This window comes from Schistocerca americana, chromosome 1 (genome assembly GCF_021461395.2).
Source record: "Schistocerca americana isolate TAMUIC-IGC-003095 chromosome 1, iqSchAmer2.1, whole genome shotgun sequence".
NCBI classification, from domain to species: domain Eukaryota; kingdom Metazoa; phylum Arthropoda; class Insecta; order Orthoptera; family Acrididae; genus Schistocerca; species Schistocerca americana.
Genome location: NC_060119.1, coordinates 473,945,678 through 473,964,424, shown reverse-complemented (window position 1 = coordinate 473,964,424; position 18,747 = coordinate 473,945,678). Strand labels below are relative to the sequence as shown.

The 18,747-nt window shown below is 44.0% G+C and overlaps 1 protein-coding gene across 5 annotated transcripts in view; it reads right to left on the bottom strand.

The window, feature by feature from the left end:
• Positions 1 to 18,747, bottom strand: part of LOC124603740 (inositol-trisphosphate 3-kinase homolog) — a 483,015-nt gene that overhangs the window by 28,321 nt on the left and 435,947 nt on the right. The window contains exon 1 of one of the 5 annotated variants that reach the window (XM_047136424.1): positions 11,396 to 11,555. The exons of the other annotated variants lie outside the window; for them this stretch is intronic. Coding sequence (XP_046992380.1) covers positions 11,396 to 11,479 — 84 coding nt within the window. The 5' untranslated portion in view covers positions 11,480 to 11,555. Of the gene's footprint in view, positions 1 to 11,395; positions 11,556 to 18,747 lie in introns of those variants that run through there. 5 annotated transcript variants of the gene reach the window in all.

Here is an 18,747-nt window from a genome sequence, read left to right as displayed (position 1 = left end):
TCTGTATACGACGTTAACAAATTTCTCTTCTTCAGAAACGCTTTCCCTGCCATTGCCAGTTTATATTTCATATCCTGTCTACTTCGACCATCATCAGTTATTTTGTTCCCCAAACAGCAAAACTCATCTACTACTTTAAGTGTGTCATTTCCTTATTTAATTCGCTCAGCACCACCCGATTTAATTCGACTACATTTCATTGTCCTCGTTTTGCTTTTGTTCATATTCACCTTAAACCCTCCTTTCAAGACACTGTCCATTCCGTTCAACTGCTCTTCTAGGTACTCTGCTGTCTCTGACAGAATTACAATGTCATCGAAAAACCTCGAAGTTTTTATTTCCTCTCCATGGATTTTAATTCTCACTCCGATTTTTTTCCATTGTTTCCTTTACTGCTTACTCAATATACAGATTGAATAACATCGGCGATAGGCAACAACCCTGTCTCACTCCCTTCCCAACCACTGCTTCCCTTTCGTGGCCCTCGACTCTTATACCTGCCACGTGGTTTCTATACAAACTGTAAATAGCCTTTCGCTCCCTGTATTTCACCCCTGCCACCTTCAGAATTTGAAAGAGAATATTCCAGTCAACATTGTCAAAAGCTTTCTGTAAGTCTACAAATGCTAGAAATATAGGTTTGGCTTTCCTTAATCTATATTGTAAAGGTCAGTATTGCCTCACGTGTTCCAACATTTCTACGGAATCCAAATGGATCATCCCCGAGGTTGGCTTCTAAGAGTTTTCCATTCGTCAGCAAAGAATTCGTGTTAGTATTTTGCAGCTGTGACTTATTAAACTAATAGTTCGGAAATTTTCGCATCTGTCGACACCTGCTTTCTTTGGGATTGGAATTATTATATTTTTCTTGAAGTATGAGGGTATTTCGCCTGTCTCATACATCTTTCTCACCAGATGGTAGAGTTTTGTCAGGACTGGCTCTCCCAAGGCCATCAGTAGTTCCAACGGAATGTTGTCTACTCCCGGGGCCTTGTTTCGACTTAGGTCTTTCAGTGCTCTGTCAAATTCTTCTCGCAGTATCATATCTCCCATTTCATCTGCATCTACTTCCTCTTCCATTTCCATAATGTTGTCCTCAAGTACATCGCCCTTGTATAGACCCTCAATATACGCCTTCCACCTTTCTGCTTTACCTTCTTTGCTTAGCACTGGGTTTCCATCTGAGCTCTTGATATTCATGCAAGTGGTTCTCTTTTCTCCAAAGGTCTCTTTAATTTTCCTGTAGGCAGTATCTGTCTTACCCTTAGTGATATATGCCTCTACATCCTTACATTTGTCTTCTAGAAATCCCTGTTTAGCCATTTTGCACTCCCTTCGATCTCATTTTTGAGACGTTTGTATTCCTTTTGTCTGCTTCATTTGCTGCATTTTTATATTTTCTCCTTTCATCAATTAAATTCAATATATCTTCTGTTACGCAAGAATTTCTACTAGTCCTCGTCTTTTTACCTACTTGATCCTCTGCTGCCTTCACTATTTCATCTCTCAAAGCTACCCATTCTTCTTCTACTGTACTTCTTTCCCCGGTTCTTGCCAATCGTTCCCTATTGCTAGGACCAAGAAAACTGGCCTCATGACCCGGAGGAACGGGACTCTAAACTCCTTCCGGCCTCCTAATCGTTATTACTTTACTTAACCTCTAATTCTCCTCTTTCTCAGTTTTAGCTCGCGTGTGGCAGGCTCTGTTAACGAGAAACTTCTGCCAGTTAACGCGCCAATCTCATCAAAAATAGATGGTTCCGAATTTTTTTAAAAAAAGAGTTGGAACATTATAAATACGAGAGAAGAAATGTGGGAAAGAAGGTCATTCAATTCGATGATAATTTCGGTATTTTTTTTAGAGCGACTTGAAACACTCATGTTTGCAAACAGTGTTACATTATTAAATAACTATTACATATTTTATTAATTCTCATTTACAGAAATCGATGTAACCTATGTATAGGGAAAAAGCTGAAGAAGTGCATTTATTTGAAAGGGGAAATGGCGAAAAACACACGACTTTTCAATATCTAAGAACACACTGTGGAGGAGAAAAAGTTGCTTTTCACCACGCAGCTACTAAATTTGTTTCTTTTTATACCAGTTTTAGGGCATTATAGCTCCATTTTCAATGCAGAAAATTCACATACTGCCGACACTATTGGTTCATACAGCGACCAGCAAATTAGACTTTTTTTAATTAGTTTTAGTCTACAACAGAAATTTTATTTCGTGAAATGATCACAGGTTCCGGAAAGATCATTAGACACAATTTCAGTGGTTTAAGTAAGTTTGACAGCTGTAGCAGAGCTAATCCGTAGCTGGGTGCTTTTCTTGTCGGCAATTACCCAAATAGAAAAATGGCGTACGCCATCTATCAGTGAAATAGCCTTGCTGTGCAGCTGTTCATATTTTCATGGAATGTGCTTCTGAGTCGGAGATGCGGAATTAGCTCAGCATTTGCGTAGACAGTATTGTGCAGAAGGTCCTAAAAGACACACTCAAGTAGACTGCTGCACGAGGTCAATAGTCGTCAGTCTAATGACTGAATTTGATCCAGGTCTGTCTCACCTTTGACGCCTAGTACGTTAAAGTAGTTGTAACATCCACTTTAAGGTAAAATCATGGAAGTCGACTCGTTAAATTCCTGTGTAACCGTATATTCATATAACCGGAGGCCATCCGACAACCGTTACATAATGGGTAAGGCAAGGTCGTAGCACAATGGAGTGGCACACACTATAACATTACGTTTCAGATGCTACATTTACAAGAGGAGTCCAAACTCGGTTTTTGTAAACCCATTTCCCAATGCCGCTTCGGACACGTCGTCTAAACACTGCAATACCGATTTTGGAAATGAGGTCCTAGCTGCTGGATTTCCTCTTTCAGAATCAATTTTCACTCCATTGCAAACACTCAGCCATTTTATCAGGTTGAAACTAGTTTTTTATAATTGTCGGCTGAACTTGACGGAGTAACTGCAGCGTAAGACAAAGAGAGATATTTAACTGAAGAGAAACGGCCATCAGAACAGCTGATTTCCATGGGCAATTTGTGCTAAAAATTGACAAAAATGGCTCTGAGCACTATGGGACTCAACTGCTGTGGTCATCAGTCCCCTAGAACTTAGAACTACTTAAACCTAACTAACCTAAGGACATCACACACACCCATGCCCGAGGCAGGATTCGAACCTGCGACCGTAGCAAAAAATTGACAATATTTTATTTCAATGACTAGGATTTATAATCTGAGATTTTTCGCACTTGATGCAATTATCTATGTTGAAATATCGTATGGAGAAAGCTTAAAAAATATTTCGTCCGATCTTGATAAGATAAAGAGATCAAAGAGGCCTTGCTTTCACTGTACAAAAGTGTAAAATTATGTACTCCATAAACAGCAAACCAGTAGTATCCTAGGCCTACAAAATCAATGAGTCAACTGGAATCAGTCAACTCATACAAATAAAGTTGTTGCCGATTAGAAACCAATTTTTGTGTGTTGCGCGGTGGACACAAAAGCACATAATCGTTACGCACAGATTCCAACTTTCAAAAATCGAGAGATTCAGTTTTAAAAATCTGGAGGTGCAAATGACAAAAAACCGCGGCTCAGTTTTACTATAATCTCAAGACAACTGATGTGTCTTTCCCTATCACGTCACAAAGCAATACAACATCTATAAAAACGAAAATGACTTCACTGAGACTATCGCAAAATGTTGATTCGTAATATAAGGAAAAGGCAACCACTTACCTATAGCGGACTGGTCCGTGGTGCACAGAAAACAGTTTACCTATTTATTTCCGTCATAACACTTCGACCATAAGTTTTAATCATCTCATTTCAACTTCTTAATACTACGAATATTACGATTATGGTGGTTGCGAAATGACCGCTTATACAAAAATAAAGTCTTTTCGGGATTCCGGTAACAAAATAACAATCTCAAACATTCATTCTAAAGATTTAGACCGACTATAAAAACATTGAATAATAAGCGACTGCGCTTAAGCATAATGACAACAAACAAACAAATCCAACCAGAGCACAATACGAGTAGACACTCAACAAAATGCGCGGCAATACGTATATTGAATAACAATGATTAATGAGCACAAGAGTCCGCAGCTCGTGGTCGAGCGGTAGCGTTCTCGCTTCCCACGCCCGGGTTCCCGGGTTCGACTCCCGGCGGGGTCAGGGATTTTCTCTGCCTCGTGATGACTGGGTGTTGTGTGATGTCCTTAGGTTAGTTAGGTTTAAGTAGTTCTAAGTTCTAGGGGACTGATGACCATAGATGTTAAGTCCCACAGTGCTCAGAGCCATTTGAACCATTTTTGAATGAGCACAAGACTTCTGACCATTTAGCAAAACTGAAATGGCGGGTGTTCAAAACAAATGTATTAGGTTAACAATAACTATTTTAAAAAACGGGAAAATAATGGTACAATCTGGAGGCTGGAGAAAAGTGGAAAATATGGAGTCTCCTGCCTAAATCGGTAGAGTAGGTGGGTATGATTACGTCTCCATACACGTACGGTACTGGTTACAACAATTTGTGTAAGGTTATGAAATGTAATGATCAGCTCTAAGTAAAGCAGGTGGTCGAAATCAGTTCATCAGCAAGATATTAAGAAAATGCTCACGAAACATTCGTGCCGTCCATCCTAGAATACTGCTCAAGTTTGTGCGACCCGTATGATATAGGATAGTGAACGTATACAAAGGACGACAGCACGAATGGTCGCACGTTTCTTCGACCCCTGAGAGACTGTCAAAGAGATTCTGAAAAACCTGCAATGCCGCAAAGTAACCTGCGAAAGCCTTCTTTCAAAGTTTCAAGAGCTAGCTTTAAGTTAGGAATGTAGCAATACACTACAACCCTCTACGGACTGCTTCAGTATGTATCGCGAATGCAAGATTATAATAATTCATTAGGGGATGCGGCTTAAGCAATCATTCTTCCCATGCTCCTCACGCGAATTGGAGGGGAAGACGAACTATAAACTGGTGCGACGGGAAGTAGCCTCTGCCATGCACTTCACAGTGACTTGCATAGCAGTAGATGTGGACAACTGAAACGTCGATAGCTGATCGGGCTAACATAACCGATCCAGTAATTTGTGACCGTTGCGCGGAGCGACACTTGTGCGGATATAGAAAAAAAATTGGAAGTTTGTGGTAAGGTCTTAAGGGACCAAACTGCTGAAAGACGCCATAGACGGCGACGCTACCCCGCGCGGCCGGATATGGAATGTGTTAACATTTCTGCGGAGCCCAGAACACTTCAGTTGTTTCTTTCCTTCACATTCGTTGCCTTTGTCAACTTTCAAATAAACTATCACATTCCAATGTATCCTAAATTTCGTAGTCCTCGCTAATTCACAGCTAAACAATCACCTACCAACATAATCTAGATCTCTGGCTAAGCTACAGATCAATCTGTCACCACAACCACCTGCGAAAAGCCGCACATCCCAGCAAGAACCCCGCGCTCCGCAGAAATGTCTCCCACAGAAGCTTCACTCCGCACAAGTGTTTCAGCTCTCCAATTCGGGCCTTAACACGTAAACAAGACAGCGAAGAACCGTTTCCGAAGTTCGTTTTCGTCTTCAGGTGCTTGCTTGGCTGGAAAGTGGTGGTGGTGGGTCCCCAGAAGGGGAGCGTCGCCGGGCGCTGGAACGCGCTTTCCCGCCGCCATTGACGTCACAGGAGGCGCGCTGCTCCCACGCGCCACTGAGCGGCTTTCCTCGCCGGCGCGCAGCCTCTCTCAGCTCGGCTGGACTACGACTCCAGCGAGAGAGGAAACAGCCGAGCATCGCTCAGCCACTGCCTAATAACGGTCAACGGCCTTGCCCCAGTGGATACACCGCTTACCGTGAGATCACCGAAGTTAAGCGCTGTCGGGCGTGGCCGGCACTTGGATGGGTGACCATACAGCCGCCATGCGCTGTTGCCATTTTTTCGGGGTGCACTCAGCCTCGTGATGTCAAATGAGGAGCTACTCGACCGAATAGTAGCGGCTCCGGTCAAAGAAAACCGCATCCTCAACTCAAGATGACAAGGCGGTCGGATGGTCCCGATGGACCACTTGTGGCCTGAAGACGGAGTGCTAGCTAGACTGCCTAATAACATGGTACCAGTAGTACTTAGCTCAAGAATACATGCATTGCCTCTTTCAGTAAGAACGGAGCGACAAAATTTTACTTTACACAGTAATAAAAACCGCCTCAAGACGTATAATTCAGTATTTTGCATGTTATGCAAATTAAGTTGTAGGTACTTTAGTATACATACTGTTAATCACTGGATGGTAGAGGAGGCCCGATGATCTCATAGTATTATTCAAAGAAGAAATCTTAATGTAGAATAGTAAAGTTGCTTATATTAATAAAAATTATGAACACAAGATCGCGGAAATACTTTACGTCTAACGAAGAAATTTTAAATTCAAGCAAGTAAATTTATTTTATCATTAATAGAAAGAAAGATAATATTTCGGTTTAGTCAATAAAACAAACTGTTGCATCTTACAAGTGAAGAAAGGCCGTGATTATTTTACATTCGTCCAGTGTATAAATTAATTATATAAAAAAGTAAATGGCAGTGAAGCGCAATGTAGAAGGAAAGTGTGGCTAACGAAAGGCTGAAGGGCTCAAACATACATTCCTTCTGCAAAACACAGAGCGACAGACCAGCAGGAAAGATGTAGTGGAAAGTGGAGGGGCAGGAGCGAGGCACTGTCAGACTGAGTTCTGTTTAAATTGATCTCCTAGTTAGAGCTTTACCTGCATACGACTTAATTCATTCCGGACTAGTGAAATTTGTGGTAAGTTCCTATGGGACCGAACTGCTGAGGTCATCGGCTCCTTGGCCGACACACCACTTAATCTAACTTAAACTAACTTACGCTAAAGACGACACACGCGCGCGTACACGCACGCACGCACACACACACACACACACACACACACACACACACACACACACACACACGAGGGAGGACGACACTAACCTCCGACGGGGGGAGCCGCGCGAACCGTGGCGAGGCGCCCCAAACCTCATGGCTACCCCGCGCGGCTCCGTACTAGTGCCCGGGTTCGACAAGCAACATAAGGACTGGTGTAAGATGAAAGTTTGACTCCGGAAACAGCGAAAATGCTTATCAATCATGGACGAGCTGGCGTTTAAATTAAAAGCTTACGCGGTTTAATTTAATGAAAAATCAACAAATGAGTAGGAAGCAGCCAGGTGTTCTATATTATTACGCATGACAATACCACGAGAAAATGAAACCGATTCAAACTTGGTAGTATGAATGTGCCTTCCGCAAGGATTCGATTCAAACCTGATTGTATCCCTTATAATGTACATGGGTAAAACAATAGGAATTACAACGCATATCACACGACTGATACATTTCCCATGGCACCAGCAGCACTGTGAAATACAGAACTATTTGAATCCTCAACTGAAGTCAGCGCCAAGTGCTTTTCAATCCGTGAACAAACAAAATGGCTCCATCCCGTTCCTCAAACTTTAGTATGTGGTGTATCGTAACAAGGCCGAGAAAGTTGTTACGGCATTTAGCAGTAGCACTTCAGACTGCTGTGTCTGCGCAATCTACTCAGAAAGCTGTGCACGAACACAAACTAAAAGTTGACAAAGTAACGGTAGAGCATCGACTGACCATTTTAGATATTTTTGCTCGACGTCCGTGCAGCAACGAAGTGTTGCACTCTGATGCCTGCCAGTGAGACTTATCCCGATATACCTCTTCCCTGCTACACCTTGATGAAGCATGACTACATTTATCGGAGCAAGTGAACTTGCAGAACTGTCGACCTTAGAGTTCTTAAAATCCTCACCTGTTACACCAAGAACCTCAGCGTGAAGTGAGAACACGAGTTTGGTGTGCAATTAGCGCAACGCGAATTACTGGGCTCATTTTCCTCCAAACCACACCTTCAGATAGATATATGACTAATATACTACAACGCTCTCTCCCAGAGAACTAACAACGAAAACTACCGTTATTTCATACAGGGCGATGCAAGAGCGTGATCCGTCAATGCATCTGACAGTTTTACGATGTGTTTGCGATGACAAACTGTCCCCACAATACTGTCACTGGCATCGACACACAAGTTGAAGTGTTAAATTGCGTTACTTCCTTCCTAGGCTACCCCTAACTTGCTTAGTTCCGCCAAAAACGGATACGACACATGCTAAAATCTCTAATAACGGCATGGGGTGTATGCGGCCACACACAGCTCCTCCGTCTGATGTCGGACACACACACACACACACACACACACACACACACACACACACACACACACAGGAATTTATTTTAAGGGTACAGTAACTAATCGCTCACTGGACCTATTTCCGCGCTTGAGGAGATATTCGAACCGTCATTACTAACCTGAGACAACGAGTTGGTGGGTGGGAGGGGTAGAAGGAAGGAGGCTACAGCACAAATTTGAGCAGCGTGCCGACATGTATTTCAGATAGGGCACGGCTGTACGCTTGGATTAAGTTTCGCAGTGGCACGCACAGGTGCAACCGCACAGTACCGCAATGCCGCTTGCGCAGAAGCCGTCCGGGAACAGGACCCTCCAATGACGCACTAGTGTCGTCAATTGTCGCAACGCCTTTCACCGCAAACCACACCGATATGGTTCCTGCGGAAGGGAGAGCTCTTCCTGCTCGCACTGGTAATTGGAGTAAACTGTACGTCTTACACCGTCAGACAGCGGCTCCAACAAACAGTTCACAACTTCCGACTAGAAGACACACACACACACACACACACACACACACACACACACACACACACAAAAAGCTTGTGCACCATTCGTGCAAATAAATGATTGTAACGAAACTTCCGAAAGTGTCTAAAAAATCCTCACACACACTGGAATAATTATAACTGATTTTCACATCATACTAAAATTCTTCGGCAGTTCACCAGCATAGTTTTCATCCCCCCCCCTCCCCCCCACGCCGCGAAGAACATAAGTACGACACTGAATTATATCCTAAGCCCAGTCAAGCAAAGTGTGCACATGGAGTGACAACGCTGTTATCTCAAACAGCTTGTGACGGCACTAGAGAGAGATCTTTAATCTTCGGTACGTTTTCCCACTCCGCAGCATTGAAAGCACATTCATGGGTATGCGCACACCCTGCTCGACCATTCACGCACACTCTCAGACATGCTCTGACAAAGTACTTAAAACACAACGCCACACACTTTTCGCAAAGGAAAAGTGCCGACTGGTGCGAACAAGGGAAATCTTTGAGATTTTGGCGACTGACTTAGCATCTGACACGTCCTCCCGCATGCCATTACAGCTTGACAGGATTCTGGAACGAGTCGCACGTAAAAATAGAAATAGTACGAAAACATGGTTGTTACAGTAAAACAAAAAATTGGCTAGGTGCGTGTTGGACACGCGCACTGAGGTTTCCGTACGAATTTAATTATGTGTTCATAGACACTGTATCCATTCCGGGAATCGAGGATATTGACAATTTTTGCCTGCTATTGACATTGATACTGGTATGATATCTGTCTCAGAGACTCCAAGACTTTCAAGAATGTCTTAATTTCAAGTTTGAAATCGGATAACAAATGGCAAAAGAAAAATTAACAATTTCAGAGTTTTTCCCTTTACTTGTACTCTGAAAGCTTTCTTCTTGCCAAATTTCATGGTTCTAGGTCAACAGTAAGTACTCTATAGGTTCTGATGAGTGAGTTTACGAATTTCTAAATATGTGAATAAAAGGCGCAACATTCGGGTCCACTGATTTAGATGCTTAAAATCTTGCACCGCCATGAGACCATCGACCTTAATATGTGACATAAATTTGAACTTAACTTCACGCGTTTATTCGTTCCTGAAAAGATAGAAAAAAAAGTCTTATCAGACCGACAGACGGATAAAAAAGGACAAAAATATTTTTCGTGTTATGTAATTTCGAATTAACACTTTTCGGATTTTTTTCCTTTACTTGTGCTGTGAAACCTTGCTTTTTGCCAAATTTAATGATTCAAGGTCAGCGGTAAGTACTCTGTGTGTTCAGACGAATGAGTTTTCAAGTATTAAAATAGTGACATAAACGACTGTATTTTTTAATTGCACTGACCTAGATGCTTACAGTTTTTACACCGCCAAGGAATCATAGACCTTAATATCTGACATAAATTTGAACTTGATACGTCCACTCGTTCCTGAGAAAAAGGGTCCTTAAAAGTCGGACAGACGGACAACAAAGAGATCCTGTAAGGGTTCCGTTGTTACAGATTGAGGCACGGAACCCTAAAAACATCATCATCAAACAAGATTCATACTGCTAATGAGAATAATGGTGAGTGAATATATTAGTTTGATGGCGACGTTATTTAAATTTTCGTAATATAAGACTACAATATTTTAAAGTGTGTTTCAGGGACGAGACAAGTGATTGGCGAACTCGTATCCTCCATAATGACTTCTCAAAGATACTAACTCTCAAGTTTCCTCGGCGAGACTGATTAACGACGTCCAGTCAGCAAAGTTGTTGATTCAATTTCTCTGGATATTTAGACGAACGGGCCAGTTCCATACGCGGAAAAACGGTACCAAAGACTCGGCTAAACATCCGTAAGCATAACGTGGGTCAAAAATAGTTTATATTTTTAATCTACATTACTGAACGGCTAACCCGGCGCAGGTCCTAGTTGAAAGTTGCCTTTTAACGGCTTGCAGGGGCAACAAAAATATGACTGTCAGTATTTCGTACAGTTATCGGTCGAATTTAAAAATTTACATTGTTGTGAAAATCCACTCGTTAAGAGCTATGGTCTTAAGTTAAAAGTTTAACACAATAAGGCAAGTACTACACTTAAAACAGTGTACCGTACCCCAAGGCGCGCAAATTATCCGGAAAACAGTTCATCCAATAATTGAGACAGAACATTTAGCGACTTCCAACAAACCTTACATATCATTTCAATTCTTTTCGAAACCATTTCTCGCTGCCACCCCCTACAAAATGATTCAAGGAAAAATTATTATCGCTAACTACACTTTCGCTGTTCACGCAGTAAAACTGCAAGTCAGGAATGACGTTATGATTTATCACTCCTTCGCCACTAACTCTATTCCCAACACATTTTGCAGCCAGTATCCACATATACCAGCGAACGTGCCTAAAATATTACGCCATTGTACGCCATATGATTCGGGAGATATGCCGTTTTACACACGGGAATTCAATTCTTTAAAGAATCGGGTGCGGGAGCGGCTACTGGTATGTTATACAATAAGGCCGAGGACACACACACACACACACACACACACACACACACACACACACGTTGATCTGCTGCGAGTACCTTAGTCTGCTGCTTGCACGTCCATACCAATGAAAACGCTGGAAACGCCCCCATAAGGTTGCCAACATTGAGATTGATTCGCATCGTTACTACGGAGCAACAATCGTCGCAGCGGGGCGAAGAGCAGCATATAGGCGGCAGTCGGTCTGCGCTGCCAGAGCCTGGAGGTGCGTCGGACGTGGACGAAACTGGCGCACTGCTCGGACGTGCGCTACGGCTGGACGCGATGACGTGCGAGCGCTCCTACCCCGGCCGCGTGTAGCGGTCTCGGTCTGTCCGTCCGGCCGACAGCAGAGGCGGGGCGGCGCATCGCATCGCGGGGCGCCGCCGTTCCCGCAGAGCACGCATAAAACAGGCCCTCCTCTTTTCTCTATCGGACGGACGTCACAGTTTGGAACAGAAGGGCCCGCGACCTCCCAGATAACGCGTCTCTGACGCAAACGCCGCCATCGGGTCATACGCAACCCACTAGGATTTCACAGACGCTTTCCTTCTATGTGGTGCAACTACCTACCAAAATAAACATACATTGCTTAGAAATTAGGTGAAAAAAAAAACTTACGCCAGTCACTTTTAGACTGCTCGGAAAAGACAGGGACGCCACCATCATCTTCAGGTAGAAAATTCACCAAGAACATAGCCACACAACTCTTCGCCTTAAGAACGCAGCATGTCATTCTCAATGGAGAGAAGTCTTCCGAAGTAAGAGTGATTTCAGGTGTGCCGCAGGGGAGTGACGTAGGACCGTTTCTATTCACGATTTACATAAATGACCTTGTGGATGAAATCGGAAGTTCACTGAGGCTTTTTGCGGATGATGCTGTAGTATATCGAAAGGTTGTAACAATGGAAAATTGTACTGAAATGAAGGAGGATCTGCAGCGAACTGACGCATGGTGCAGGGAATGGCAATTAAATCTCAATGTAGACAAGTGTAATGTGCTGCGAATACACAGAAAGAAAGACTCGTTATCATTTAGCTACAACATAGCAGGTCAGCAACTGGAAGCAGTTAATTCCATAAATTATCTGGGAGTAGGCATTAGGAGTGATTTAAAATGGAATGATCATATAAAGTTGATCGTCGGTAAAGCAGATGCCAGACTGAGATTCATTGGAAGAATCCTAAGGAAATGCAATCCGAAAACAAAGGAAGGAGGTTACAGTGCGCTTGTTCGCTCACTGCTTGAATACTGCTCAGCAGTGTGGGATCCGTACCAGATAGGGTTGATAGAAGAGATAGAGAAGATACAACGGAGAGCGGCACCCTTCCTTACAGGATCATTTAGTAATCGCGAAAGCGTTACGGAGATGATAGATAAACTCCAGTGGAAGACTCTGCAGGAGAGACGCTCAGTAGCTCGGTACGGGCTTTTGTTGAAGTTTCGAGAACATACCTTCAGCGAGGAGTCAAGCAGTATATTGCTCCCTCCTACGTATATCTCGCGAAGAGACCATGAGGATAAAATCAGAGAGATTAGAGCCCACACAGAGGCATACCGACAATCTTTCTTTCCACGAACAATACGAGACTGGAACAGAAGGGAGAATCGATAGAGGTACTTAAAGTACCCTCCGCCACACACAGTCAGGTGGCTTGCGGAGTATGGATGTAGATGTAGAAGATGATGGTGAGTCACGAAACGCGTAGTGGTACAATTAACAACTGAGGCAGAGCGATTTTTCGCCCTCCACCGAAGACGACAGCACTTTTGGTTTCCGTCAAAGATGACTCGAAACTCCGCAAGGGTGTGATTTACAAGATTCCCTGCGAGTTTGGCCTTTCGTACAACCCGCCATAGATGCATGGAGCACCGAGGGCACACTTCGCACTCATAGCCCAATAAATCGTCTGTGGCACAACAGTGTATCGATACCGGTCACACTATACGTTTTAAAAATTGTCGAAACTCTACCGTCGACTTCATCCTTTTTGGTCTCAGTGGTAGAAGAAGCAGTTGAAATTCGTCTGCGAGGAATTTAATTAACAGAAATAGCGGTTTTAACTTGGAAAAATAATCATGGAATCCGGCGATTTCTTTAATAAACTCGCAAAGGCGTCGCTACGCAGCTAATAACGTTTGTGTGTGGTTTAAAACGACGGGACGAGTGCCGTAGCTTCGGTCTGTCGGCTCACTGCGAGTATGGCCGAAAGGACGAAATAATTACGTCTAGTTCATTAGAAGAAATCACCACGGTCGGAGCATAAAACTAGGGGGTGCTGTTCCAAGGATGGGGCAGAAAGGCGATCGTCGCCCTTCCAAGGGCAATGTTGTGGCATTCGCCTCAGGTAGTTGAGGAAAACTAAGTGGTGAACTGATATATGGAGTCGGCTCTTTCCAAATGTGAGTACCGTGACTTCACCACAGCGCGAGTTTATTCCCCTGGTCACTCGAGACAGAATGTACGCCTATTTAGAAGAGTATGGGTGAAGGACGGGATGATGACCTGTTTCAGAAGTACCTTTAGCGATACTAAGGTTCAAATGGGTCAAATGGCTCTGAGCACTATGGGACTTAACATCTTAGGTCATCAGTCCCGTAGAACTTAGAACTACTTAAACCTAACTAACCTAAGGACATCACACACATCCATGCCCGAGGCACGATTCGAACCTGCGACCGTAGCGGTCGCGCGGTTCCAAACTGAAGTGCCTAGAACCGCTCGGCCACCACGGCCAGCCGATGCTACGGAAATACATTTTTACTGTGCCGCCAAAAAGCTGTTACGAAGCAGAGCTGTCATCACCTCAAAAATTGGTTTGAACATTATTCAAGGTCCCGTTGAAGGCGGTATGCTGCTGTCTTTCTTCGACCGAAGCTGCAGTAAAACTGTATTTTACTGCAACTAGTTCTGACTATTTTGTCGTAATCTGGCAGACTTTAAGGCTTATAATGGTATGAACATGGTGTAGCAACTTTAATGCGTCCACCGCCTATCTTCTATGTCAACGTGGAATAGCCACTCACAGACGGCGACTAGCAGCATTATCAGTGAAGGGTATACAACGCGCGTCGGGGGACGCGGAAAACAGTGCAGTCGTTGTCGTACTGCGGAAACCACAGTGGCGAATGACAGCTGGAGAGGTGTGTACGGGCGAACAGACGTGTAACTGTTGAGGAACCGACCGCCCAAGTGAACCAAGTGGGGCTACCAACAGTGTCTTCTCAAAGACCAGTCAGCGAACGTTGCTGCGTATGAGCCTCCGCGGTAGGCGCCTGATTCACGCACTCATGCTGACTGCTGTTCATACGCAACGAAAGCTGGGATTTTCACGCCAATACCGCAACTTGACATGCAGTTCCTTTTTCCTCGGCACGATGGCATCTACCAGCAGGACAATGCATAGTGCCACAGCTCGCAGTGTGCGTGCGTGGCTCGAAGGGTACTAGGATGACTTTACCGCACTTCCCTGGCCAAAAAACTCCCCGGATTTCAATCCAATCGAAAATCTCTGGGACCACCTCGATCTAGCTGTTCACGTCAACTGGGAAACCGAGTGCAGATGTCCACGGCACTAGAGTTAGCATGACTCCACATACTAGTCGGTACCTCCTAGAACCTCATTGACACTCTTCCTGAACGTCTAGCAGGGATTCACGCTGCAAATGGTGGTTATTCAGGTTTCTGAGAGGTTGTCACATTAATGGTACGGGACAAGACACTGAGGCGACAAAAGTGAGATTCACATACAAAGATGACGGTGGTATCGTGCACACAAATTACAAAAGGGCACTGTATTGGCACAGTTGTCATTTGTACTTACATGATTCATGGGAACAAGTTTCCGACTTCACTATGGCCGCACGACAGGAATTAACAGACTTTGAACGCGGAATGGTAGTTGGAGCTAGACACATGGGTCATTCCTTTTCGGAAACCGTTAGGGAATTCAATGTTATGAGATTCACAGTGTCAAGAGTGTGCCGAGGGTACCAAATGTTAGGCATTACTTCTCACCACGGGTAACGCAGTGGCCGTCGTCTTCACTTAACGACCGTGAGCAGCAGCGTTTGCTTAGAGATGTCAGTGCTAACATACAAGTAACACTGGGTGAAATAACTGCACAAATCAACAGTGCGGCGAAAATCGGCGTTAATGGGTTATGGCGGCAGACGACCGAGGCGAGTGCCTTCACGACATTGCCTTCAGCGTCTCTGTGTTCGTAACAACAGTTGGACCCTAGACGATGGAAAACCCTGGCCTGGTCGGATGTGTTCCGATTTCAGTTGGTAAGAGCTGATGATACGGTTCGAGTGTGGCGCAAACCCCACGTTCTTAAGAAAGTTTGCACAAGACGGTGACGGCTCCATAATGGTGTAGGATATGTTTACATGGACTGGATCCACTGATCAAGCTGAACCGATCACTGACTGGAAACGGTTATGTTCGGCTACCTGGAGACCATTTCCAGCCATTCATGGATTTCATGGTCCCAAACAACGATGGAATTTTTATGGATGACAATGCGCCATGTCACTGGGCTACAATTGTTCGCTGTTGGTCTAAAGAACATTCTGTGCAATTCGAGCGAATATTTGGCCATCCCGATCGCCCCACGTGAATCACACCGAACATTTATGGGACATAATCGAGATGTCAGCTCATGTACAAAATTTTACACCTGCAACACTTTCGCAGCTGTGGACGCTTACGGAGGCAGCAGGCATCACTGTTTCTGCAAGTAACTTCCAACGACTTGTTGAGTGCAAGCCACGTCGAGTTGCTGTACAATACCGTACAAAAGGAGGTCCGACACGATATTAAGAGGCATCCCCTGACCTAAAGCTCTGTGTGTACCACATGTCCATTATTGCGAAATTGTCATGTACATAGTTGATGCTGTGGATGTAGGTGGGCCTGGTGTATGGCACGACTTGACGGCTAGTGTAGCCGGGAAGCGTCAGTAGACATTTTGTTTGTAACAAAAGTTGTGATCTATCACCCCTAGATGTTTAACGCAAAGACTTAGAAATACCCTGTATATGCGTTTGCTGCGAAGTACAATTTAAAGGAGATACTACGAGAAACGTAATCATGAGCACATGCCCGTATTCGGGTAAGGATAGAGGAGGGTACTGGCCGTGTACTTTTCACAAGCACCAACCTGAAATTCCACTTAATAGATTTAGGGAAAAGCACGGAAACCAAATTCTAGATGGTCGTAAGGGAATTTGGACAGCCATCCTCCAGAATGCGGGGCCAGTGTGTTGTCACTGCGCCACCTACCCAGGTGCAGCTGCGTATACACTGCTACCTGCTGCTCCACACTGCTCGGACTATTATTAACGGTAAAGTAATCATAGCGTACACCAAGACGATAAAGTGACTGCACGCAAATCAGTTTCGATTAGTTATTTGGCAAAGCATGGACATCCCTCTGAACTCCTTGTGGTCACATTACGTCTGACTGGCTCCTGAATTATTCTGGTTCACAAACGATTGGAGATACCCAGATAAAGTCATTATATTCATCCTGAGCAGATGTTGAAGCAGCACTCACTGTGAAGTCTAACCTCGAGGAATAATCTGTACTTATTCCGCATGAACAGAATTCGTATTCCTAGTTTTTTGAATTGACATTGTGAGACCGCTGCTGAGCAAAGATACAAGTTTATTCTTATAAAAAGTAAAACAGCATCTACGAACAACTGTTAAAAGCTCATAAGTAGTCACATTTTTATCATATAGATTCGTCCTGTCATGTTCTCCCCAAGAAACTTTCGCCACAGCCAGGAACAGTCGACGACTTATATGTAACGTAATTTCAATGAAAAAATATACGTGAACGGCCATCTGATGACGAATCTGTCATTCGAAACCAATAACGGCGATATTACCGTCATTAACAGTGCGTCATTGCTATTTTGTTACTGTTTGTAAGAATTAACTTAGACCAGATCAGTGCTACACTCTTTCCTTAAAATGTTTCTGAATTCAGGCAGATAAATACTTTCAACAGTAATAAAAAAAGCACCATTCTTCCACTCAAAATACGTGCGTGCGCCTCTGCGAGAGAGAGAGAGAGAGAGAGAGAGAGAGAGAGAGAGAGAGAGAGAGAGAGAGAGAGCGGTGGGGTGCGGAATAACTGACGCTACTTCAATGATTTAAATCTGGGCAATTTACATGAATTACGTGCGTATCTGAAATGGCGAGTACCAGAGCAGAAATTAAGGAGGCTGAAATTATGAACCTGAGGCTCGAATATTTTATATTACGCCGGTATAAACGCTAAGCTTCAGTTTCGGATTCCAGAGAAGCTTGCCAAGAGAAGTTACGGTCAGCCTTCACAAATAATAATAATAATAATAATAATAATAATAATAATAATAGCTTGGTGAAAGCCCTTCAATCGAAAGCCACGTCGGCTACTTGCGCAACCCTAACCTACCCCAATTACACAACCGAGGCAAAAGGACCGATACTTTAACGTGGAATCCGAACCACTTGTCGCTACGGGCGACTCCTCGCAACCTTGAGAGATGAAAGCTAGATTAAAGGTGGGCCGAAAATATCCTTGGTCCGGCCGGGATTCGATACTGCGTTCTCTCTGGTTCCAGGCACGTGCTGTACTGCAACACCACCAGGCACAAATAATGCCAAACAACGAAGAGTTTCGAAAGTCTGATAGGTTCCTTCTGCGTCAACGATACGCAGAACACTTACACCAGTCTTATCTGATGTGACGAGTTCTGTACGAACGGAGCAAACTCGTAGATAACTCCGTCATCTGCACAATTTCGAACCTACGTCCGCTCAGTGACATCAATGGTTTTCCATCATGGCTTTGCTGTAACGTCAATGAATATTCGTATCCATATGGGTGGACTTAGGGTTCGGGTCACGAAATCCAGCATTTCAACTCCCCGTTGTGACCGTTAAGCTCTCTCTACTCGCTCACTGCGCACGCGCACATGCATGCATGCATGCGCGGGCGCGCGAGCACACAACACACACACACACACACACACACACACACACACACACACACACACACACACACACAATCAGAAACCAATTTCTTTTATTAACAGAACATCAAACTCAAAGCCAAAACTGGAAGAAATTCTTTTTTTTGCAGTCGTGTTTGTATTGTCCGAAACATTGCATGAAATTTTGTTTCTCTCTGCTTGTGCTGACGTCAATGAACTGTTCTTGTGCGGAAAGAAAACTGGGTTACGCGCTCTTGCTTCGAGATTTATGATTTCTCCAGAACAACGTCATATTTTCAACTGCTCTTGTAACAGTATTGGGGAGCTACGTTTTCTTCACCATGTGGAGAGTAGCTCTCTCTCTCTCTCTTTTATTTTTATCCATTTTTTTATGATGCCGTCCATCGAGTCATTTGCTTT